Genomic DNA, 26,079 nt, shown 5'->3' with positions numbered 1-26,079 from the left:
TCAAGAAACGACTGAAGACACAGCAAAGACTATGGGCCCTGACAATATTCCGGCAATAGTACTGAAGACCTGTGCTCCAGAACTTTCCGTGCCCCTAACCAAGCTGTTCCAGTACAGCTACAACACTGGCATCTACCCAACAATGTGGAAAATTGCCCAGGTATGTCCTGTACACAAAAAGTAGGACAAGTACAACCCGGCCAATTACCGCCCCATCAGTCTATCTGTAAAGTGATTGAAGGTGTCATCGATAGTGCTATCAAGTGGCATTTGCTCAGTGATACTCAGTTTGGGTTCCGCCAGGGTCATTCAGCTCCTGGCCTCATTACAGCCTTGGTTCAAACATGGACAAAACAGCTGAACTCAAGAGGTGAGATGAGAGTGACTGCCCTTGACATAAAGGCAGCACTTGACCGAGTATGGCATCAAGGAGCCCTAGCAAAACTGAAGTCAATGGGAATCGGGGGAAAACTCTCCGCTGGTTGGAGTCATACCTAGCACAAAGGAAGGTGGTTGTGGTTGTTGGAGGTCAATCATCTGAGCTCCAGGACATCACTGCAGGAGTTCATCAAGGTAGTGTCTTAGGCCCAACCATCTTCAGCTGCTTCATCAATGACCTTCCTTCAATCATAAGGTCAGAAGTGGGGATGTTCGCTGATGATTGCACAATGTTCAGCACCATTCAGGACTCCTCAGATACTGAAGCAGTCCGTGTAGAAATACAGAAAGACCTGGACAATATCCAGGCTTGGGCTAATAAGTGACAAGTAACATTTGCGCCACACAAGTGCCAGGCAATGACCATCCCCAACAAGAGAGAATCTAAATATCTCCCCTTGACATTCAATCGTATTACAATCGCTGAATCCCCCCCTATCAACATCCTAGGGGTGACCATTGACCAGAAACTGAACTGGAGTAGCCATATTAATAGCGTGGCTACAACAGCAGGTCAGAGGCTAGGAACCCTGCGGCGGGTAACACGCCTCCTGACTCCACAAAGCCTGTCCACCATCTACAAGGCACAAGTCAGGAGTGTGATGGAATACTCTCCACTTGCCTGGATGGGTGCAGTTCCAACAACACTTAAGCAGCTCAACGTCATCCAAGATAAAGCAGCCCACTTGATTGGCACCCCATCCACAAACATTCACTCCCTCCACCACTGACGCACAGTGGCAGCAGTGTGTACCATCTACAAGATGCACTTCAGCAATGCACCAAGGCTCCTTAGACAGCATCTTCCAAACCCGCGACCTCTACCAACTAGAAGGACAAGGGCAGCAAATGCAAGGGAACACCACCACCTGCAAGTTCCCCTCCAAGTCACACATCATGCTGACTTGGAACTATATCACTGTTCCTTCACTGTCGCTGGGTCAAAATCCTGGAATTCCCTTTCTAACACCACTGTGGGTGTACCTACCCCACATGGACTGCAGCAGTTCAAGAAGGCAGCTCACCACCACCTTCTCGAGGGCAATTAGGAATGGCCAATAAATGTTGGCCTGGCCAGCGACGCCCACGTCCCATGACTGAATAAAAAAAACAATGGCTATAAGTAGCTGAAGGCCAATGGTGGAGCAATTAAAATCAGGGATGCTCAAAAGGCCAGAATTAGAGGAGCACAGATAGCTCGGATGGTTGTGGGGTGAGAGGAGATTGTAGAGATAGGGAGGGGAGAGGCCAGGGAGGGATTTGAATATAAGGATGAGAATTTTAAAATCAAAACATTGCTTGACTGTGAGCCCATTTAGTTCACAGATATCCTTCGGGCACAGTGGCGCAGTGGTTAGCACCGCAGCCTCACAGCTCCAGCGACCCGGGTTCAATTCTGGGTACTGTCTGTGTGGAGTTTGCAAGTTCTCCCTGTGTCTGCGTGGGTTTCCTCCGGGTGCTCCGGTTTCCTCCCACATGCCAAAGACTTGCAGGTTGATAGGTAAATTGGCCATTATAAATTGCCCCTAGTATAGGTAGGTGGTAGGAAAATATAGGGACAGGTGGGGATGTGGTAGGAATATGGAATTCGTGTAGGATTAGTGTAAATGGGTGGTTGATGGTCGGCACAGACTCGGTGGGCCGAAGGGCCTGTTTCAGTGCTGTATCAATAAATAAATAAACAAAATCTGCCTTCCTTACTCAGTCTGACCTACATGTGCCTCAAGACCCATAGCAATGTGGTTGATTCTTAACTGCCCTCTGAAGTGGCCTAGCAAACCATTCAGTTATATCAAACTACTACAGAAAAGTCAAATAAAAATAAAACTGGATGGACCACCCGGCATTGACCTAGACACTGGAAACGACAAAGGCAGACTCTGCCCTACAAAGTCCTCCTCACTAACATCTGGGAACTTGCACCAAAATTGGGAGAATTATCCCACAGATTAGTCAAGCAACAGCCTGATATAGTCATACTCACTGAATCATACCTTACAGCCAAAGTCCCTGACTCCTCCATCATCATCCCTTGGTATGTACTATCCCACCAGATGTGGTGGCATGATGGCATTCAGTTGGAAGGATGTAGCTTTGGAAGTCCTCAACATTGATTCTAGACCCTATGAAGTCTCATGCCATCAGGTCAACCGTGGGCAAGGAAAGCTGCTGCTGATTACCACCATTCAGCCTTCCTCAACTGACGAATCAGCACTCTTCCATGTTGAACACACTTGGAAGGAGAACTGAGCATAGCAAAGTCACAGCATGTACTCTGAATGGGTGACTTCAATGTGCATCACCAAAAGTGGCTTAGTAGCACCACTACTGGCCAAGCTGGCTGAGTCCCTAACAGTACTAACAGTACTGTGGGTGTACCTACACTATATGGACTATAGCTTTGAGAATGGGGTTCACCACCACCTGTTCAAGGCATTTAGCAATGAGCAATAAATACTGGCCTTGCCATCGATGCCCACATCCCATGAATGAATTAAAAAAAAACAGCACAGGGATAATAGGTGAATGGGACTTGGCAATGCATGGGCAGCAGAGTTTTGGATGATATCAAGTTTAAGGAGGGCATAATGTGGGAGGCCAGTCAAGAGTGCATTGGAATAATCAAGTCTAGAGGTAACAAAGGCACGAATGAGGATTTCAGCAGCAAATGAGTTAAGGCAGGGGCAAAGCTAGGCGATGTTATGGAGGTGGAAATAGGCGGTCTTGGCACAGATATATGGTTGCAAGCTAAGCTCATGGTCAAATATGACACCGAGGTTGTGAACAATCTGGTTTAGTCTCAGACAGCTGCTAGTGTTACGACTGAGGTGGGAGAAGTACACTGTTAATTCAGTCCCACTTCTCCACAGGTCACAACATGTTAAAAATTTTCCTACTTACTATCATATACACTATTTTTCCCAGAATAGAACACTCTAACCAGGTTTTTTTACTCAACAACAAAATTATCAGTTTATTATAAAACAACTCTTAACAAGTAATGAAATAAATCATAAACACACAGATTAAAATTTTTAAAGTTCAAACATTAAATTTTAAAGTCCCCTTTTTTACCTTAGCATCTCAAACTCACGCACACACACATATATGTATACCAGTTAACCAAAAAAATAAAAAGGAATTTTTGGATCAGAGCTCTGTTACAGACAAAAAACACCTGGGCCGATCACTTCCCCCACACCCGAAGAAAACAGCAGATGAGACACGGTGCACCAAAACTGGCACACAGTCTAACCTCCGAGCACACGCAGACAGGCCACCAAGAACAGTCCTCTTCAGGCTGCGCCAAGAAGCAACTCTAGCAGGCCCTCCTCAGAGACAGGAGACGAGATGAATCAACACAGTGGACTTCACAGGGTCTTTTATGGAATTGCTGGAAAGTGAGCTGGGTTGTAGTCTTTTCTCCTTCCTTGACACTTCAGCAGACTTGACTTTATTTGCTTCCAGAAGGTAACATACATACACACTGACACACACCAGAAAGCTTGTCAGTTTTCTGCCCTTCCAGATGCTCTGCTGCTACTGGGCTTGTCCAATCAAAGGAGTGCTCGACACTTCTCTGGCCATCACAAGGGTTTCCACTCCATCTCCAACCTGAGCCATGTGACAACCAGCAACATTGTCGCCAATCTGGCTCCCTCAGTCCTCTTAATGGTTCTCTCTCTTTTTTTAAAAAAAGGTCCAACATTTATTCAGCTTAAATAAAAATTCCTTTAAAAATATTTTAAAACAAAAAAACAGAATCACTTTCATAACACTAGGGACAGGGATGGAGATGGTAGCGAGAGAATGGAATTTGGAGCAGGGACTGAAGACAATGGGAAAGGAAGCTTTGCACAATCAAAAAGTATGCTAAGTTTTTGTTGTCTCTAGAGTTAGTCTGAGGTAGTAACTGGCAAAGTTGATAGAATCAAGGCCAATGGCATACAGGACTGGCAGAAAACCAAGACTTGGTTTTGCAAAAATAACAGAATGTGGGTGCCTACTCACCACTCAATTGTGTTATTTTCATCTTATGCCTTTTAATAAGTAAATAGATGCATTATAAACTGAAATGAAATTCCTGGGTGGGCTGTAATAGATAAACTGATAAAAGAAGTTTATGGTTATTTAGTTGAGCTGAAAATGATCTCTGCAGATGACTTGAAGAAATACCACATGCTGACTTTGAAACAAAATTGACTGTCAAGTACCCCAAATGTACTTCCTGACTTTTTGTTGTTCAAACAGTGCTTCACAGGTCCACAGGAAAGAATTTACTGTAAAGCTCCGGCACAAAATCATGGTGAGGGTATACACTGAGACAAATTGTACTAAGAGATGCCTAAGAGATCTACTCAATTTATTTAATCACAGTGGGATAAGAGAAGTATATTGAGGACATAGAGAGATACAGTACTGAAACAGGCCCTTCAGCCCATTGAGTCTGTGCTGACCATCAACCACCCATTTATACTAATCCTACATTAATCCCATATTTTATTCCCTACCACATGCCCACCTTCCCTCAATTCTACCTACACTAGGAGGCAATTTACAATGGCCAATTTACCTATTAACCTGCAAGTCTTTGGCTGTGGGAGGAAACCAGAGCATCTGGTGGAAACCCACACGGTCACAGGGAAAACCTGCAAACTCCGCACGGGCAGTACCCAGAACCGAACCCAGGTCGCTGGAGCTGTGAGGCTGCGGTGCTAACCACTGCGCCACTGTGCAGCCTCATAGCAGATTTCATTTTATTAGGTTCCTGTTATGCGATCATATGGTCACATGCTGGCAGTCTGCTGTATGCCTTTAATAATGCCTAAATATAATTAATGTCAGTGTCATTTTTAATTTAATAAATTGAATTGAAAATGAAACCAGCATCTTATAACAGAGTTTACTCTATAAATAAGCTCCAATAAATCTTGATTATGCTTTGAAATTGGGATATTGGTTATTGTCCATGTCATGAGTATTCAGTTAAGCAAGTTGTTTTCCTTTTGAATCGCTGATGTATTGTGTATATGTATATTCTATTTAGGACAGAACTTGCAGTTATATAGTACCTTATTCTGTCCTCAGGACATTCAGGCAAACATGGATGCCAATTTGTACATAGCAAGATCCCTCAAACAACAAATTAGCATTAATCTCTTTTTGGTGGTGTTTGTTGTGCAAGGAATATTGGCCTGAGCACCAGGAGAACTTCCTGCTCTTCTTCAAATAGCGCCATAGGATTTTTTTTTATAACCACCAGAAAAGGCAGACAGCCCTTTGTCAGAATAATAGCACCTTCAGCACAGCCTTAGTATTGCACTAAATCACTCAAGTCTGCAGTAGGGCTGAACCAACAACCTCTTGACTCAGAGGTGGGATTGTTATCAACTGAGACAAGCTGCCTTTTTTTGGCATCCCAATAAACATGTGGTTCTTTCGGGAGGATTTCTTCAGTTCTCCCATTTCCATGACTGCCTAGGGTGTCTTTGAGATGGTTAGGCTTAATTAGTCCTGAATTGGAATTTTTTTTTTCCAGGAGAGTCAGTAGTGGGTGGGTCTATTCTGAACTCTTTTTCAGTGCTTTATTGAGTCATGCAAAGTCTTTTGACTTCCGGACTGTGGGGGAGGATTCTTTGTTAGTCTCCCCTTATCCTCTGGGACACTCCTACCTGCAGGTATTTGTGCAGACTCTACGGCACTCCCTTGTGGCACTTCGACTAGGTGAGGCATCAACCTCACGGTTTCTCTGCCCCCAGAGGTCTTTATATGTCTCTGCAGATTCCTGTAAATGCTGTTAGCAATTCTGGTGGGGTGCTTCTAGTGTCTGCATTTACATAGGAGGATGTAGGGGCTAACATTTCAAATTTTTCGGGGTTGGCTGACCAGACAGGAGGGGTTTTCATCCAGGATTCCTCCTGGACTTCTGTTAACCTGCCCTCTTGGTCGCTTTTCCCCCCTCCCTTTCTAACCTTTTTCCAGCCTTGTGCCTGCCTGTCCCCTTTGGTTCTCGGCAGGGATCCCTTACAGTTCACCAGCCCTCTGGTGGAGGGTCCACCTAACACTGGTACAGGACTTAGGGGTGCAGGTTTCACTGTAGGTTGGGGTTTCCCCTCAACCTGGCACATGTGGCAACTCTTGCAGTACTCCATCACATCTTTGTGGAGTTTTGGCCAGTCAAACTGCTGACATATGCGGGCTTTGGTTTTTCGTATACCAGCATGTACAGCCACTAAGGTCTTTGGGCCCTTCTTAATATTTCTCTCCAGTACCTCTGCGGTACCACTAACTGGTGAACTACTGCCCACTCCTTACTCTCAGGTCTGTGAGGAGAACTCCAGTTCCTCATCAGTACCTCATTCTTTAAATAGTAGCAATCAGGGATTCCCTCTGCTTCACTTTCAGACTGGGCAGCCTGTGCTAACTCTCGCAACACTGGGTCAGCTCGCTGAGCCTCAGCTAGGGAAAACTTATTTAATTCACTCCCTGGGTCTTCTAACTTCCCAAAGAAAGTCTCGGACACACAGACCTCATGGTCATTTGCCTGCAGTGCCAATTCAGTCTCCTCTGGGGGAGCTGGTTCAATCATGGCCTGATTCATTACACATTCAGGGAAACTGCAGAGGACCATCACCTGCCACTGCCCTGTCTTTCTCTGACCTCCTGCGGTCTTTCTTTCACCACTGGGGTGGGGGGCACTACCACCTTCACCCCTGCCAGATCGTTACCTAGGAGCAGGTCAACCACGTCCACAGGCAAACTAGGGACAATCCCTACGGTCACCGGTCCCGATCACTATGGGCTTGCTTGCCCCACTTTAGGGGTATGGGGTTACTTTCCCTTTAGACACAAAACCCTATTAACACAAGAATCCTGTTAACTTTTTCTGCACTGGCCATAGTAAGCTTCCTGTGTTGCACTCTTATTGCAGTTAAAGCCACAGCTTGTTCTGCTGTGCTTTCCATCAGGGTCCCTGTCTTCACTGAGCAGGTGTGCTCTGATTAATCCTAAAAGTTTCCCCTTTAGTTTCCAGCAGCCAGCTTTTAAATGCCCTGCCTTATTACAATGGAACCACACAGATCTCTAGGTCTCACTCTTGCTCACAGCACCTTCCTTTTTGGCTGGAGGAGGGCCCCCTGTGTCTCCTGCTTTCCTTTCTCTTCCAGGACTACCTGGGTGGATATCACCTTCCCACCCTTTGTCCTTTTTGGATTTGAGGGGGTGATTAGAAAAGTTTCTCCCCTGGGAAACCGGCTTATAAATTAAAGCAAACTCATCAGCCAGAATGGCCACTTACCGGGCTCCCTGAACCCGCTGCTCCCCTACATGGGTCTTTATTGAGAGTGGGAGAGAGTTTTTAAATTCCTCTAACAGGATTACTTCTCTGACAGTCTCACAGCTGAGCTGTATTTTAAGAGCCCTCAGCCACTGGTCAAAAGCCAGCTGCTTACTTCGTTCAACTCCAGATAAGTTTGATTAGCTTGCTTTTTGAGGGTTCTAAACTTTTGGCGGTAGGTTTCAGGTACTAATTCGTGTGCTCCGAGGATAGCATTCTTGGTCAGTTCATAATTTGGTGAACTCTCATCTGGCAACAAGCAATAAATCTCATGGGCTTTTCTGGTTTGTTTGCTTTGCAATAAGAGAGACCAGGTCTCAGCTAGCCATTTTAGCTGCCTTGCCAGTTTCTCAAAAGATGCAAAAACGCTTCCATATCTACCTCATTGAATTTTGGAATTAATTGAGCAAGTTTTAGCAATTTTGTACCCAGCCCTGAATTATGCTCCTCCATATTGGCCATGCTTTCACTGGGGTTACTCTGTTGCCCCCTAGTTAACTCAAGCCACTTCAGTTCTCTCTCTTCAGATTCCTTCTGGAATATTCTTTCTCTCTGTCTCTCTCCTGCTTTTCATTCTCTTCATGTTCCTTTTGGAAGGCTCTCTTTCTTCCTCTCCTGCCTCTCTCTCTCTCTTCCTGTCTCTCCCTTTCTCTTTTCCTGTCTTCTAATTCAAGTTTCCTCTGTTCCAATTGTATCTTTGCTAGCAGTACCCTGTCTGGGTCTGCTTCTCACACTGCTTCTGCTTCATCAGATTCAAGGGAAAAATGGTTGGCCACTAGCCTTAGGAGTTCAGACTTCCTAGCCTTGCTATGTACAGTGATCCCACACTGCCCAGCCATTTTCCTCAACTCCTCCATAAACAGTGCTTTTAACTTATCCCAAGTTACTTCACGCTGGCTTGGAGAGCTACTCGCTTCAGTTGCAGACATGTTAGTATTCAATCAAACACAGCCACAAGAAAACCTGTATTAATCTTGCTCTTCTTTGATTGGGAACAATTTGGCTTCCCGCTTCCAATTCCTCTTGTTTGTCTGTGGGTAAAATTTCAGATGCTAATACCCAAATTTCTGTTATGACCAGGCGTGAAAACTGCCTAGGGGTCTTTTACTGTCTTCAGCTGGTCTTATTGTAACAGGGTTTAATTTTAAACACAATGTTTTGAGCTTCCCCTTGGTGAATCCTTGTTCACCACTTTCCAATTATAAGGCAAAGAAATGAGCATAAACAGACTTTCTTAGGTTTAAAGAAGAAAAATGAAATTTATTAAAACTTAAACTTCAACTTGAATATGGTTAATGCCTCCAGATATACAACGCGCAAATGCTAACATGTGCATGCAATATGCACATGCAAATAGGGACAGAAAAGAGCAGAAGAAAAATAAAATGGAGAGGTTTGAGGTAATCTCTGAAGAGGGGTTTTTACTGTGCTTCGAACTTGCTGTCATCCTTGATTGTAGGTAGTCTTGCTTTTCGTTGGGACCCAGTATTCTTCTTAAAACTTCTTCACTGTAGGAGACTTTCTCTCTTGGGTCTTCAGTTCTGTGAGAAAGAGGTGGGAGCAGACAGGAGAGAGGTGTTCTCAGTCCAGGAGAAAAGAGCTTTCTGAGTTTCAAACACTCTGTGGCAAGTTCAAATTCAAGCAGCCAGTTAGTAATGTGACTAAACTGGACTGACCAGGTCTTCTGTGTATTGGAAAGGCAGGGATTGGGTCCTCTGTTCCAACACTGTCTGCCAGTATGCAAAAAAAGTCTTTCCGACGAGGGACCTGACAATTCCTTGTGATAGGCCCTCTTTTCTTCCCAGCAACAATTTTAAGTTTTAATGTTCATGTGGCAAAATAATGTGTGCCTCATTCTTGTTCGATGGGGGCCTGCATGGCACAGGGTAGACACCAGAAGCTTGTTTTCCCTGGCTGGGGAATCGAAAACACAGGGAGACAGTTTGAGAATAAGGGTGCTGCATTTAGGATGGAGATGAGGAGAAAGTTCTCAAAGGGTGATGAATCTTTGGAATTCTCTACCCCAGATGGTTATGGATGCTCGATCATTGAATACATCTGAGGCTGAGATAGACAGAGTTTTGTTCACTCGGGTAATCAAGGCATATGGGAGCAGGCAGGGAAATGGAGTTGAAACTGAAGGTCATATTGAATGGCAGAGCAGGCTCAATGGGCTGTACGGTCTACTCCTTCTCCTGTTTCATACCTTCTTATGTTTTGTGCAACAGAACTGAATTTTTAATCGATATTTTGTTAAATTGTCATTCGAAAAATGAACTAAAGGTTTCCCAGAATTTTTAGTTCAATATGTAAAAAGATACATTATACACAGGAATATAAATAACTAAAAATGTGATACAAAAACTATATTAAGGGTTTGTTATCTTAAACCACAAGGGAGAGAATTTTGATAAGACCCATTACTGGGCACAGGGATTGTGGTCCGATGGAAGTGGTGCAGGTAGCACACAATCTTCATGATGCCTCCTCATTTCATGGTTGTAACATGCATATTCAGCAGGGGGCCCAGGTCCATGCGAGGCTCTCACCAGTTAAAATTAGCCTGCACCTCGTAAATGGGAGGTGCATTCTGGCTGCAGTAGCTGCTAGAAGTGGCTGGGAAAGACGTTGGGAGCAGAAAGAAACTGGAGTAATGGAGTGGCAGTCAGAGAGAGTGCTCCTAGGTTCTCTGAGGCAGCACTGGGCCTTACTGCAGGAGATGGAAAAGAGGAGAGAGGTCATCTTTCCACAGGGGGCCAGGAGACCCTCCAGACATACACTACAAAGGCATTGAGAGCAGATAGTCATGGAGGTCAATGCCAGGAGTCATATGCTCTATCTCATCTCATACACTTACCACTGCTGCCAGCCTCACACCCAAATCTCGCAGCTTCCATATATATTTTTTTTTATTTTAGAGATACAGCACTGAAACAGGCCCTTCGGCCCACCGAGTCTGTGCCAACCATTAACCACCCATTTATACTAATCCTAAACTAATCCCATATTCCTACCACATCTTCACCTGTTCTTATATTCTCCTATACTAGGGGCAATTTATAATGGCCAATTTACTTATCAACCTGCAAGTCTTTTGGCTGTGGGAGGAAACCAGAGCACATGGAGGAAACCCACGCAGACACAGGGAGAACTTGCAAACTCCACACAGGCAGTACCCAGAATTGATCCCGGGTCGCTGGAGCTGTAAGGCTGCGGTGCTAACCACTGCGCCACTGTGCCGCCCTATATACTTTCAGCTATTACATGCACATTACCCAAATACATTGCAACATGCTCACTGACACCCTTCCCCTCTCTTTTGCTGGACAAAGAGGTAGCTGCAGCGACTCGGTGGGGACAGGCATAGCTCCATGTCCTCACTCCCTTGGAGGGGCATGATCGGCGTTAATGGCACAGAAGCCATCCAGGATGATGGTAGCTTCGTACCTTATGCACTTTCTCAAATCCCATTTCACCTGCATCCTGCAATTTGGTATGATGTACAAGCTGCAGATGGTGTAACCATGCAGCTCTTGCTTTCCACCCACCTCCACATCCTTCACCCCAACCCTCTCCTTGTGTATTTATGTCTTCAGATCCGCAAGAACTGGTGCCAGTGGTGCCTGAGGATGAAGGCCCAGAGGAAGAGCAGCCCTCTGAGAAAGAGGTACTGTCACTTGATCTGAGTCGCAGCCACCAGCTCAGATATTGGCACAGTGCATACAGAGGAGTATAGAGGGATCTGCACGTGATGGGCAGAAATTAATGGGTCCCCAGAGACAGGCTGGGAGGCAGGGGGGCCAATAGAATTGTGACAGAAGGCAGGGGGGGGAGGGCCCGTTGCACTGCGATTAAATTGGGGATGGGAAAGGCTGGAGATGGCCTTCTTGCCCAGAGGCCAATTGAGACCCTTAAGTGGCAAACCAGTAGCCATGTGGGGCATCTTGCTGCCACTACTGGAATTAAACCAGTGGCCAGTGGTGGGGGTGGGGGGGGGGCCTCCGCTATGCAGGGAGGTTTCCGCTATGCAGGAAGGTTGCCTAGTAAATCAAGGCAGCCTCCCTATGGGCTTGGGGAGGAGGGGACCTCCACCGTGGGCAATCTGAGGCCCATGGAGAACTCCCAGTGGCAAAGACCCCACCCGCTCCCCCCCCACATCACCGGGGCCTGCTGGACTGGCCCTGGCAACCCTACCTCACTTATATCTGCTCCCGCGCTGAGCCTGGTTCCAGTCCTCCTATGCTCCTATGATATCAGCAGTGGCCACCACTCCCGGTGGTGCTGCCAATACTAGGGAGCTGCTGGCCCTCAGGCACTTAAGTGCCTGAGCACCATTGAATTATGCTGGGGCACTCTGAAAGGCCAAGGTGGAGTTCCCATCACCTTTTCGACCCGGCTCGACTAAATTCAGCCAGATCAGTCACTCTGCATGAGTGGGTTGCAGCCAGACCAGGGGGAAAGGCTAGCGCATGTGCCAGCTCCCCAGAGGGTGAGGCCACAGACGGTAAGAACATAAGAAATAGGAGAAGGCCATACAGCCCCTCGAGCCTGCTCCACCACTCAATAAGCTCATGGCTGATCTGATCTTGCCCTCACACTTTCCTGCTTGTTCACCGTAACCCTTGACCCCCCTGTAGTTCAAGAATCTGTCTATCTCAGCCTTGAATATATTCAATGACTCAGCCTCCACTGCTCTCGGAGAATTCCAAAGATTCATGACCCTCTGAGAGAAGAAACTCCTCCTCATCTTCGTCTTAAATGGATGACCCCTTATTCTGAAACTATGCCCCTTAGTTCCAGATTACCCATGAGGGGAAACATCCTCAGCATCCACCCTGTAAGGCCCCCTCAGAATCTTATATGTTTCAATAAGATCACCTCTCATTCCTCTAAACTTCAATGAGTATAGGCCCAACCTGCTCTACCTTTCCTCGTAAGACAACCCTTCATTCCAGGAATCAACCTAGAGAACCTTCTCTAAATTGCCTCCAATGCAAGTAAGTCCTGTTGCAGAGGATTCATGAGGACTTTGATGTGGCAATGTACAGGAAAAGGCAGGAGGTTATGAGATCTCTGCTTATTGTCATACAAGCCCAGCTTAGTGCCATGCAGGCTCAGAATGCTGCCATAATGCCTGTGGATACTTTTAGGGTCTAACAGCAGTCCAGCAATCTGTGCTCCAGCAAATTACTAGGATTGCTGAAGCACAGCCCCAGGGCAATGGCAGTGGCTCCTCCGAGGATGACAGCATTCAAGCTGCCATCACTGTCACTCCAGCCAAGCCAGACTGTGCCCGCTCATGCTGAGGTTGTGCAGTCCGAAGCCAAGCCCTTAAGACCAAAGCTGCTCCGGGGCATCCTGTAAGGCCATCTGCAGTTTACCGCCCCATCGAAAGTCAGCAGCCTGCTACCAGCCATGATGCAGCCACAAGGATAGCACTATGTAGGAGCACTAGGCCAGTCAATGGCACCCGCAAGACAGGCAATCCACAAGACAGCCCTGCGGAATGCACAAGGGTAAATAATTTTGTGTTGAATAAATTATTCAAAGTGTTGGTGGATAAGGTTGGCATGGAATGGTTGCTTTGTGGTGTATTTTATTTCAGGATTGTGGCCAAGAAGACGTTGTCATGACCTGTAACAGAATGGTGGTAAGATGGGGGCAGTGTTGAGTCACAGGGATCTGCGGATTTCTTCAGGGGAAACGGAGTCTGATGTGTTGCTCATGGGCAGCCTGTCCTGAGTGTGAACGTGATGGCTGCCCCCTCCTTTCCTCCTTCTCCTCCTCATGAGGTGGTTATCAAAGCCCTGATGCCAAGGCCTTTTCCTTGATGGCCAGATTGTGGAGGATACAGCAGACCACCACAAATCGGAAGACACACTGGAGTGTACTAAAGGGCTGAGTGGACCAACCATTGGAACTGTTGTTTTAGCGTGCCGATGGTCTGCTCGCAATCTTCCTAGTTGCAGCATAGCTGTCATTGCAGGAGCACAGGCCCACATGTGGTCAGGTGGCAGAGTGGAGTTGTTAACCATGTCTACAGTGGATAGTCCTCAACACCCTTTGGTTTTAAGTGTTCGAAGATGGCTAGAAGTGCAGACCAGTGCAGGATGAGAGCATTGTGGGTGCTGCCAGGTTAGCAGGCATTCAGCAACATGATGTTCTGTGCGTAGTTGCATATCACACCAACTGCATGTTGAGTGAGTGCTACCCCATGCGGTTGGGGTACATATCCGCATTGAGATGCATGTCCACAACGCCACATGCATACAGTGCACCATGGAGAAGCCCACTATCCTGGCAAAGCCAGTGCCCACTCTCCTTTGTCACTGGGGGCCCTCCGTGGGCCTCAGATTGCCCACAGAGGAGGTCCCCTCCATCCCCCCGCAAAGCACAGGGAGGCCGCCTTGTTTTACTGGGTGACCTCCCTGCATAGTAGAGTTCCCACTCCCACCCCCCCACCACTGGCCACTAGTTTAATTCCAGCAGCGGCAGGAAGAGGCCCTTAAGTGGCTACTGGTTTGCCACTTATGGGCCTCAATTGGCCTCTGGACGGGACATCTGTCTTCAGCTTTTCCGTTAATTGCAGTGTGACAGGCCCTCCGCATGCCCCACTGCCTTCTGTTGCAATTCTGTTGGCCCCCCTGCCTCCCAGCCCGTCTCCAGGGACCCATTCATTTCTGCCCATCACGTGCAGATCCCTCTATACTCCTCTTGACAGTATGCGCAACACCAACATGTTTGCTGGTGCTTGCGATTCAGATCAAGTGATGGTACTTATTCCTCAGAGAGCTGCTCTTCCTCCGGGCCCCATAGAGCTAGGTGTTATCAGCATACATGTGAAAATTAACGCTGTGCTTTCAGATGATGTTGCCGAGGGACAGCATGTAGATGAGAAATAAGAGGGGGCCACGGATAGATCCTTGGGGGACACCTGTGATAATGGTGCGGGAGCAAGAAGATAAATCATTGCATGTGATACTCGGGCTATGATTGGATAGATAAGAGTGGAACCAGGCAAGTATTGAACGACAGAGGCATTGGAGGAGAATGGTGGGGTCAACCATATCAAAGATTGCAGACAGATCTAGAAGGATGAGGAGAGATATTTTACCTTTGTCACAATCACATAGGCTGTCATTTGACTTTAAAAGTTCTACTAAATAATGTATTTAGACAGAGAATTATTTATATACCTCCAAGACTTGCCTTTACGAAGATGAAGAATGAGGAACATAAAAAAGCGATTGCTCCACAGATGGTCAGCTTCTGCAACTGCAGCATCACAGCCTATCACATTAATGGAAACTCCTGTTATAACGTGACAGGGCAAGTGTCACAAAAATGTGGAGACAATTAACATTGGAAAAGTCATTGATATTATTGACAGAATTTTTGAATGGAATGATGACCGACCTACCGATTTTTAATAATATACAGACATATCAAGAAAGAGCAACCTTTGAAAGCATAGGAAATAGTGGAATTGAATGATTATGAAACAAAATTCTTAATGTACCAGCAAAGTGGCATGAGATTGCATGACTCTAGCTGAAATGAACTGTTGGGTCTTATGCCATTGAAATACTCTATCATAAAATTGAACACCTACTGCTCCTCAATTATACCATTTCAGTAAACTGAGAGCTCTCAATTTTGGGATCAGTTTATGAAGCACAATTGTATTGACAGCACTGGAAATGAAGTATACAACGGTGACACGCTGCATTAAGTAGTCTAATAGTAGGCTCTTGTACATAGTATTTTGTTTGGTTTTGAACTTACCTATTTCTTGAAATTGTCACCAAGTTCCACAGGTGGATCCCAATGAGTTACTATCTCCTCCAAAGGTTTATCGGGAATATATATCTTTCACTCACCAATATGATGCAAGAAAGTATCCAAATGAGCCCATCAGAGGAAAGGTAAGGCAGGGTTTATAGCTGTAAGGTTTATGTGCAAACTGTATTAAAGTAATAAGTGAGTAATTACTGAATCTGTATCAAAGGAAGTTCATGGACTATGTGCTTGAAGAGACTTCTTTAGTGGCTAAGTAGGTTAATGCAGTCTGGTGTGGAATGAAGCCAAACAGCTCAGTAAGGTCCCAGATTAAACTCCCAATCTGAGTTGAACTGGTTGATCTTGGCCAATGTGAGCAAAAGAGCTGAACTGGGAAAGGAAAACCAAGAACAAATAAGGAAAAGCTGGGAAGCGCTGGGAGGAGTCAACCATTCATCCCATAATGAAACACTAGATACTTAAAGTCAAATTGAAAATATTTGGGCAGCACAGTGGCGCAGTGGTTAGCATCACAGCTTCACAGCTCCAGCGACCCAGGTTGAGTTCTGGGTACTGCCTGTGCGGTGTTTGCAAGTTCTCCCTGTGACTGTGAGGGTTTCTGCCAAGTGCTCAGGTTTCCTCCCACAGCCAAAGACTTGCAGGTTGATAGGTAAATTGGCCATTGTAAATTGCCCCTACTGTAGGTAAGTGGTGTGGGGATGTGGTAGGGAATAATGTAGGATTAGTATAAATGGGTGGTTGTTGGTTGGCACAGACTCGGTGGGCCAAAGGACCTGTTTCAGTGCTGTATCTCTAAATAATAAATTAATTAAAGAAAATCCCAAAAACACTGGTAATGTCAGACATACATTGGCATTTCACAGAAAAAGCATTGTAAGAAGAAAAGAAGTAAAAACAGGAGTAGGCCATACAGCCCCTCGAGCCTGCTCCACCATTCAATAAGATCATGGCTGATCTGTTTGTAGCCTCAACCCCATTTTCCTGCTTGACTCTGGACTCTCTTGCAGACCAAAAATTTGTCTCTAACTCAGCCTTAATTGTATTCAATGACCCAGGCTCCACTACTCTCTGGGAATCAGAATTCCAAAGATTAACAACCCTCTGAGACCCTCATTTCCATTTTAAATGGGAGACCCCTAATTCTGAAACTGTGCCCCCTAGTTCTAGATTCCCTCACGAGGGGAAACGTCCTCTCTGCATCTATCCTGTCAAGCCCCTTCAGAATCTTAGATATTTCAATAAGATCACCTCTCATTCTTTTAAACCCCAATGAGTATAGGCCCAGCTTGCTTAACCTTTCCTCATAAGGCAACCCCTTCATCCCAGGAATCAACCTAGTGAATCTTTTCTGAACTGTCTCCAATGAAAGTATAGCCCTCCTTAAATAAGGTGACCAAAACAACGCTCAGTATTATGGCGGGGGGGTGGGTGCGGATTTTATGTAAGTGACGGGGGCCTCGGCCACCAGTTGAAGAGCCGGCGAGAGTCCTGTGCCGTCTTTGTGGGAAGGTCCACCATATTACGTGTCAGGCACTTCAATGGATAGTGGCAGGCCTTCCCTGGGATTATGGACCCCAAGTTTAGAAGTCCATCCTGCTGAGAGCTGCTGGCCAATCAGAAGTTGGCAACTCTTTTACTGAGCAACGCCACCACGGAGGAGGTGGCTGTTGCCGATAATGCACCCACCTGAGGCCTAGGGTCGTCGAGGGACCCATGCCACAGGTGAGTCATGGTGGGAGGGGTTTCACGGTTGTGGGGGTCGTGGGGGGAGGAGGCTATAGGAGGGTCGGTAGCAAGGGCGAGGAAGTGGCTCTCATTGGCCCCCCTTCCCAATGCCAGGACCCTCGATCAGGCATTATGCCTTTGAACGAGGGATTCCCCTGGGAGCTGGCAAACAACCCATATGGGTTTGCTTGTTGTGTTCCCTGTGTGGCGACAGGCCCGCCTGCTGGGCTAATACCGGCAGAGATAGGATGAGGGCCTTAATTAGGCATTAAGTACCACTTAATAGCCTCAATTGGCAGCGGGGCAGGAAAGCCGTTCACAGGCCTTCCCGCCACGGGTTGAATTGGGATGGAGACGGGAAGGTGGCGGGGTCTCTACCTGCCACCATCGTACATGATTAATTGTTCCCCCCCACCTCCAAGCTCACCGTGGGGAGAGCATAAAATCCCCCCCCCCCACCTTGGTGTGGACTCACCAATGCCCTGTACAGTTGTAGCAAGACTTCTCTACTTATATACTCAATCCCCTTGCAATAAAGGCCAACATTCCATTTGCCATCTTAAGTATTTGCTGTACCCAAATGCTAAATTTGTGATTCATGTGTGAGGATGGCCAGATCCCTCTGTACTGCAGAATTCAGTAGTCTCTCTCCATTTAAATAATATTTTGCTTTTCTATTCTGTTATGACCAAACTGGGAGGAGTGCACTGTTAATTCAGTCCCACTTCTCCACAGGTCACAACATATATTTACATTTTCCCACTTATCGAAACAGTCAATCATATACTCTATTTTTTCCCAGAATAAATGCACCAACCAGGTTTCTTTAATAAGTAACAAGATTATCAGTTTATTATAAACCACGTTTAACCAATTCTAAGGTAAAATGTACACACAAATTGAAATATTAAAGCCCCTTATTTATCCTAGCCCTCACACACACATACACAACCGGTTAACCGGGAAAAATAAAAGGGATTTTTGTTTACAGCTGTTACAAAGAGATAGAAGGAATTAAAAAAAAAAACACTTAGGCTGAAAAGAAGGTATGGAAGGATGTCCTTTGTGTTGGTTAGGTGTCCTAAATGCGAATAAGCGGCTGTCACTAGGATCATCCCAGAACAGTTCCTTCCAGGGGATATTGAAGATCAGTTTGGGTAGGCTTTCCAAGAGATGCAGCTCCAGATAATTCTTACTGCAGGAATGCAGCAACAAAAGTTTCAGTTCCACACATTTGACATGCAAGTTCATTAAACATGCAAGCGTTCTTCAAATACAAGAGGAAATAGGAAACTGCCACACTGTATACAGGGTTTGTTTTCAAGAGACAGATGAGCAGGCAAATTCTATTCCAGGCAAAACCATTAACTGGCTTTTTTAACAGTTCAGATTGAAACTAAAATGTTTCCATAAGTCCAGTCTCATGACATCTATAAATCTTAGCTTGCCACTTCTTTGTAAACATCTCTCCAGGTCAAAACAACCCCTGTTGAGTTTTTATTTGAAAACAGGTGCCTTCCAGTAACTGTTTACATTTCCAGCATCCAAGGAATCCCTTCTCAGTTTTAAAATATAAATTCTCAAATTTTAACAAAAAAAGGGAACCTTCGTAACAATTCTTCCTACCAAAGTGGACAACCTCACATTTTGCCACACATTATACTCCATCTGCCACAGTTTTGCCCACTCACTTAACTTATCTATATCCCTTTGCAGACTCATTGTGTCCTCCTCACAACTTGCTTTCCCACCTATCTTTGTATTGTCAGCAAATTATGGCTACAATAAACTCTGTCCCTTCATCCAAGTCAGTAATATAGATTGTAAATAGTTGAGGCCCAGCACTAGTTACAGTTTGCCAACCTGAAAATTACCCATTTATCCTGACTCTGTTTCCTGTTAATTAGCCAATCCTCTATCCATGCTAATATATTACCCGCAACACCATGAGCTCTTATTTTGTGTAGTAACCTTTTATGTGGCATCTTATTGAATGCCTTTTGCAAATCCAAATACACTACATCTATTGGTTCCCCTTTATCCAACCTATTTGTTACATTCTCAAAGAACTCCAATGAATTCATCAAACACAATTTCCCTTTCATAAAATCATGTTGACTCTGCTTTATTCTATTATGATTTTCTAAATGTCCTGCTACTTCTTCCTTCATGATGGATGCCAGCATTTTCCCAATGACGTATTGCTCCAAGAAACTGTTCCCAAAACATTCTACAAACTCATTTTCTAGACCACTCTTGCCAATTTCATTATCCCAGTCTATATGAAGATTAAAGTCGTACTAGCAAAGCTAATTGGACTAAAGTCTTACAAGTCCCCTGGACCAAATGCTTTGCATACTAGGGTCTTAAAAGAAGTGGCTGCAGGGGCGGCACAGTGGCGCAGTGGTTAGCACCGCAGCCGCACAGCTCCAGCGACCTGGGTTCAATTCTGGGTACTGCCTGTGTGGAGTTTGCAAGTTCTCCCTGTGTCTGTGTGGGTTTTCTCCGGGTGCTCCGGTTTCCTCCCACATGCCAAAAGCCTTGCAGGTTGATAGGTAAATTGGCCATTATAAATTGTCCCTAGTATAGGTAGGTGGTAGGGAAATATAGGGACAGGTGGGGAATATGGAATTAGTGTAGGATTAGTATAAATGGGTGGTTGATGGTCGGCACAGACTCGGTGGGCCGAAGGGCCTGTTTCAGTGCTGTATCTCTAAACTAAACTAAAGAGGTAACAGATACATTGGTTGTAATCTTGCAAAATTCCCTAGATTCTGGAAAAGATCCCAGCAGATTGGAAAACTGCAAATGTAACGCCCCTATTCAAGAAAGGATGGAGACAGAAGCAGGAAACTATATTACAAAGAATAGTAGAAAAGGTATTGGAGAAAGTTAAGGCACTAAAATCTGACGAATCCCTGGGACTTGACGGCATACACCTTCGGGGCCGGATTTTGTGCTCATCCAAAGGCGGGCTTTGTGGTGCTGGGGTGACGGAGAATCAGGGCAGCATTACCTGCCACAGAATTCGACACCGGAATTGCTGATTCTAACTTTCCCGGGTGCAAGATAGGCCGATGACGGCCTTCCCACCAGAGGCCAAGAAAGGACCACTTCTTGCCACCGTTGGATCTTACCAGCTGCGTTGTGCGGGGGGCCCCTGCCACGTGGGGAGGACACCTTGGAAAACAAGGCTTCCTACCTGCGGGCTTGCAGGGGGTCCCACCTTTGTGAGCAATTTGTGGCCCAAGGAGGACCCCCAGCGGGAACAAATGTACCCCCCCTCCCAGGGACCCTCCCCTGGACCGAACGTCCACCCCCACACCTCTTGTTGGGGTCATGCAGACTGGCCCTGGTGACCCCACCTCACCTACCTCTTGTCTGGTGTTCCACCGCTGGGCCTGGGTCTGAGGCCTCTGCAGTACAGCGGCGCAGTGGTTAGCACCGCAGCCTCACAGCTCCAGGGACCCGGGTCAAATTCTGGGTACTGCCTGTGCGGAGTTTGCAAGTTCTCCCTGTGACCGCGTGGGTTTTCGCCGGGTGCTCCGGTTTCCTCCCACAGCCAAAGACTTGCAGGTGATAGGTAAATTGGCCATTGTAAATTGCCCCTAGTGTAGGTAGGTGGTAGGAGAATGGTGGGGATGTGGTAGAGAATATGGGGTTAATGTAGGATTAGTATAAATGGGTGGTTGTTGGTCGGCACAGACTCGGTGGGCCGAAGGGCCTGTTTCAGTGTTGTACCTCTAAATAAATAAAAATAAAATAAGTACCGGCAGTGGCCACCATTGCCGGTGGCACTGCCAAAACTGTTGAGCCGACTGCCCTGTGATTGGCTGGCAACTGTTAGGGGTGGGATCCCCGTCCCTATTAAATGTTTAAAGGTACAGGGATCCTGCCTCCTTAAACTTTGACGCCAAAAGACCAGAGGATCGCTCCGGGGGTCAGATAAAATGCAGAGGTGGGGACCCCCCCACCGACGTTTTGGCCCGGCGCCGGAAGCCCCGTCTCCTGCATAAGGATTCCCTAGGTTTCTAAAAGAGATAACTGCAGAAGATAGTGGATGCACTAGCTATGATTTTACAAAATTCCTTTGATTCGGGAATGGTCCCATCAGATTGGAAGTTGGCATATGTTACACTGCTTTTCAAGAAAGGAGGGAGAGCGCACAGTGAACTACAGGCCAGTTAGCCTGACATCAGTCATTGGTAAAATGCTGGAGTCTATGATTAAGGAAGTCTTAACAATGCACTTAGAAAAGCACAGTATGATTAGAACAAGTCAGCATGGTTTTTACTAAAGAGAAATCCGGTCTGACAAATTTATTAGAGTTTTTGAAGATGTAACTAGTAGGGTAGATAAAGGGGAACCAATAGATGTAGTATACCTGGATTACCAAAAGGCATTCGATAAGGTGCCACACAAAAGGTTAATAGGCCTGATAAGGGCTCATGGAGTTGGGAGTAATATATTAGCATGGATAGAGGATTGGTTAACGGACAGGAGGCAAAGCTTGGGTATGGACAGGGCATTTTCAAGTTGGCTGGCAGTGAATAGTGGAGTGCTGCAAGCATCAGTGTTGGGGCCTCAGCAATTTACAATCTAATGACTTAGATGAAGAGACAGAGACTAATGTATATAAGTTTGCTGATGATACAAAGGTAGGTAGCAATACAAGCTGTGGGGAGGACACAGAGGCTGCAAAGAGATATAGACAGGTTAAGTGAGTAGGCAACAAGATGGCAGATGGAGCATAACGTAGGAAAGTGTGAAGTAAGTCACTTTGTTCGTAAGAATAGAAAAGCAGAATATTTTTTAAAAGGTGTGACACTTGTAAGTATTGATGTTCAAAGAGATTTGGGTGTGCTTGTACAAGGAATGCAGAAAGTTAGCATGCAGGCACAGCAAGCAATTAGGAAGGCAAATGGCATTTTGGTCTTTATTTCAAGGGAATTGGAACACAGGAATAAAGAGGTCTTGCTAAAATTGTAGAGTTTTGGTGAGACCACATCTGGAATACTTTGTGCAGTTTTGGTCTTCACATTTCAGAAAGGATATACTTGCATTGGAGGCACTACAGCGAAGGTTCACTAAATTGGTCTCTGGGATGAGGGGGTTGTCCTATGATGCACGGCTGAGTAACTTGGGCCTATAGTCTCTGAAGTTTAGAAGAATGAGAGGCAATCTCAGTGAAACATACAAGATTTTGAAGGGACTGGATAGGGCAGAAACTGAGAGATTGTTTCCGCTGGTTGGGGAACCTAAAACATGGGGGAACAGTCTCAGGATAAGGGGCCAATCGTTTAGGACTGAGATGAGGAGAAATTACTTCACTCGAAGGGTTGTGAATCTTTGGAATTCTCTACCCCAGAGAGTTGTGGATGCTCCATCATTGAATACATTTAAGGCTGGGATAGACAGATTTTTGGTCTCTCAAGGAATCAAGGGATATGGCAAGTGGGTGGGAAAGTGGACTTGAAGCCTAAGATCAACCATAATCATATTGAATAGCGGAGCAGGCTCGATGGGCCAAATGGTCTACTCCTGCTCCTATTTCTTGTGTTCTTGTGTATTTTTTCTCCAGTGATTGTTTTAAGTTCCTCCCTCCCTTTTGCCACCCCCTCCCCCCACATTTTCTACTATTATTGGGATGCTTTTAGTGTCTTCTACTGTGAAGACTGATAACAAAATATTTGTTCAAAGTCTCTGCTATTTCCTTGTTTCCCATTATTAATTCCCCACTCTCATCCTCTATGGGACCAACATTTACTTAAGCTACTCTCTTTTTACATATTTGTAGTAGCTGTTACTGTCTGTTTTTATATTTTTTGCTAGTTTACTCTCATTCTAATTTCTCCATCTTTATTTTTTTTTTAAGTCATCCTTTGCTGATTTTCAAAAGTTTCCCAATCTTCTGGCCTATCACTAACCTTTGCAGAATTGTGCATATTTTCTTTCAATTTGATACTATCTTTAACTTCCTTAGTTAGGCATGGATGGCTCATCCTTCTCGTACAGTCTATCTTTCTCAACAAAATATATCTTTGTTGGGAGTTATGAAATATCTCCTTAAATGCTTAACCTATTTTCCCAGTCCACTTTAGCCAACTCGGTCTTCATACCTTTGTAACTGCCTTTATTTAAGTTCACAACATTAGTTTCAGACTCAAGTTTCTCACCTTCAAAACTGACGTATAGTTGTGTTATTGTCCTCTCTACTGAAGTCAGCCAAAATACCACTACCTCACGAACGGATTTGGTTTATTGTTCTAAAGCTGAATATATGACAATCCTGTTACGAGTGTTTTTAAATTTCTTTTTGCACCAGTGCCTAATTAGAACTAAAATGCATTAGGACCAAATATCTGTGATCCCACTCCACAGCGTAACTGTGATCGATCAGAAATCGCGTGCTGCTGATGTTCTGAAAGCCTGATCACACCACAAAGTTTTCACAATCAAGCCTATTTCATAAAACAGACAGGTACTTGTGCCAACGTTGGCGCATCTTGGATACCTACCGGTGGGTGTGGGAGGAATGCTGCACTCGTCTGCCACTTTAGAGAGAAGCTGGTAGGTCCGGCATTACCGTCAGTAGAAAGATGAAATCACTCCCCCTTTACAAGAGTGATGATTTCACCAGGGCCAACATTTCAATTTTTGAGTGGTCTAAGGCATGGTGCAAGCCAGGAATAAGCTAACCAGCTTCGCTTATGCTGTTCCACTGTATTGAATGCCGGTACATTGCTGGCGCCCGGTACGTTCAAGGCATAGGAAGTGGGAGCAGCAGTGCAGCTGCCATCCCACCAGCTTTGTCTCCTTTCTGTTACAACAACAACTTGCATTTATGTAGCACCTTTAAATTCATAAAATGTCCCAAAGCACTTTCAAGAAGCACTATCACAAATTTGACACCGAGCCATTCAAGATATTGGGATGATTAACCAAAAGCTCGGCCAAAGAGGTAGGTTTTAAGCAATGTCTTAAAAGGGGAGAGAGACAGAAAGGCTTAGGGAGGGATATTCTAGAGCTTAGCACCTAGGTAGTTGAAGATATAATCATCACCTTGAGGGAGCAGCCACATCAACTTGGATTAAATACATTGGCCGGGATTTTATCTGGGCAATAGTAGTCTCAACCTCCGGCAAAAGTGCCGGCGAGAACCCGGCGTCACCCATTCTGTGGGAGGCCCGCCGAATTAAGTGCCAAATAGGCATATAACTGAACAGCGCCTTCCACGGAAGTCCCGTCCTCAGAGCTGACGCGCAATTAGAGGCCAGCAGCTGTTAAACTGAGCAGCGCCACAATGGAGGCGGTGGCTGCTGCCGGTGGAGCACCCACCTGGGGCCTAGGAATGGCGCTGGACACAAATCACAGGTAGGTCAGGGCGTGACGGGGTCTCGTGGGGTGGGGGTTCTGGAGGAGGGTGTGTGGGGGGGGGGGGGGGGGCAGCAGCAAGGGTGAGTGTGGCTCTCAGAGGGCCTTGCTCTTCCAGATGCAGGATCCCTCATTCAGGCACTAAATGCCTTTTAACGAGGGACCCCTCCACCACCACCACCACCACCAGAGCCAGAAAGCAACCTGCATGGTTTTTCTTACCATGCTCCATGTGCAGTGGCTGGCCCACCCACCCCTCAGCTATTTGCAGCAGTGGCATGAGACCCTTAATTGGACATTAATTGCCCTCTTAAGGGCCTCAATTGGCAGCGGGATTGGAAGGCAGTTCACAGGCCTTCCTCCCCTGGACTTAATTTCAGCAGAGGCGGGAAGATAATGGGGCCCCAGCCCACCCAATTACATGCTCTCCCTGCCTCCAAACCTACTGTGGGGAGGGCACAAAATTCCCCCCATTATTTTCCATCACCCACACGATGACCATATTGAGTTTGTGCTCAATGTAACATTAAAGTATATCAATGCTCTTGATCCTATTCAAGAAAAGTATTAATCCTGTCAACTGGGCAGGCTGCAGTTCCCTGAAGGGAGATCTAGGGCTGAGGTGGTGAGGTCAGAACCATTAGGGTTGGGTTGGGTTGGATGGGGCGGGGTGGTCGCAAGCCTGAGGGAGGATAGCAGGCCTGAGGGTAGGGATGTTGGCGGGGGAGATTGGTGGATGCCTTGGGGAAGAGGGATCCGAGCCCAGAGGCTGGGTGGGGGAAATCGGAGGCCTCGTACTGGGGTTAGAGGTCAGAGGCATTTTTGGTCGGGGGGGGGATCTGGGGCCCGGTGGTGGGAGGGGTGGCGGGAATCAGGGCCTGCTGGTGGGATCAGAGGCCTCAGGGAAGGAGGGGGTTGTGGGGGGGGTGGTGCTTCCTGACCGTGGAGTCTTCCCAGGCAGGCACTTGAATCCAGGAGGTAGGTGTGAAGGCACTTTCTTCCTGAATCCACCAGGTCTTCACCTCGATGAAACTGTCAGGTTTCCTGATGCTCAGGAAACCCAGCTGACCAGAGTTAAAGTTGAAAACCTGAATGACAATGAGGCTGTTAGCCTTATTATCATACTTAAAGTTTCAACTCACCTCCTTGGAGCAGGTTGGCTGCCCGCCCAACTTCCAACTTCAGTTAGAGCTGGAAATGGGCGAGTTTGGGTTGAAAAACTGATTTTTCAGTCTTTAACACCCCACCTAACCCATACCTGACCATTTTTTTAGGTTAAAATTCAGCCCACTGGGACTATTTTCACTGTTGCAAAGAAGGCAAGATTTAACTGAGTTTTGTTTTTAATTCCAAAGTGCTTTGATGAGCCAAATAAGGAAAAAATGTCTTCTAGTTGGGGAGTCGAT

At 46.1% G+C, this 26,079-nt stretch overlaps 1 protein-coding gene and 1 long non-coding RNA gene across 3 annotated transcripts in view; one reads left to right on the top strand and one right to left on the bottom strand.

Moving 5' to 3' along the window:
* The window catches only part of LOC137376417 (uncharacterized), a 106,364-nt gene that overhangs the window by 20,398 nt on the left and 59,887 nt on the right, over positions 1-26,079 (bottom strand). The window lies entirely within an intron of this gene.
* LOC137376414 (uncharacterized protein C2orf73-like) overlaps positions 1-26,079 on the top strand; it is a 128,581-nt gene that overhangs the window by 97,440 nt on the left and 5,062 nt on the right. For both annotated transcript variants that reach the window (XM_068044933.1, XM_068044932.1), the window contains exon 4: positions 15,584-15,699. In XM_068044933.1, coding sequence (XP_067901034.1) covers positions 15,584-15,699 — 116 coding nt within the window. The remainder of the gene's footprint in view (positions 1-15,583; positions 15,700-26,079) is intronic.

This window comes from Heterodontus francisci, chromosome 13 (genome assembly GCF_036365525.1).
Source record: "Heterodontus francisci isolate sHetFra1 chromosome 13, sHetFra1.hap1, whole genome shotgun sequence".
Lineage (NCBI taxonomy): Eukaryota > Metazoa > Chordata > Chondrichthyes > Heterodontiformes > Heterodontidae > Heterodontus > Heterodontus francisci.
This window is presented reverse-complemented; position numbering and strand designations above follow the sequence as displayed.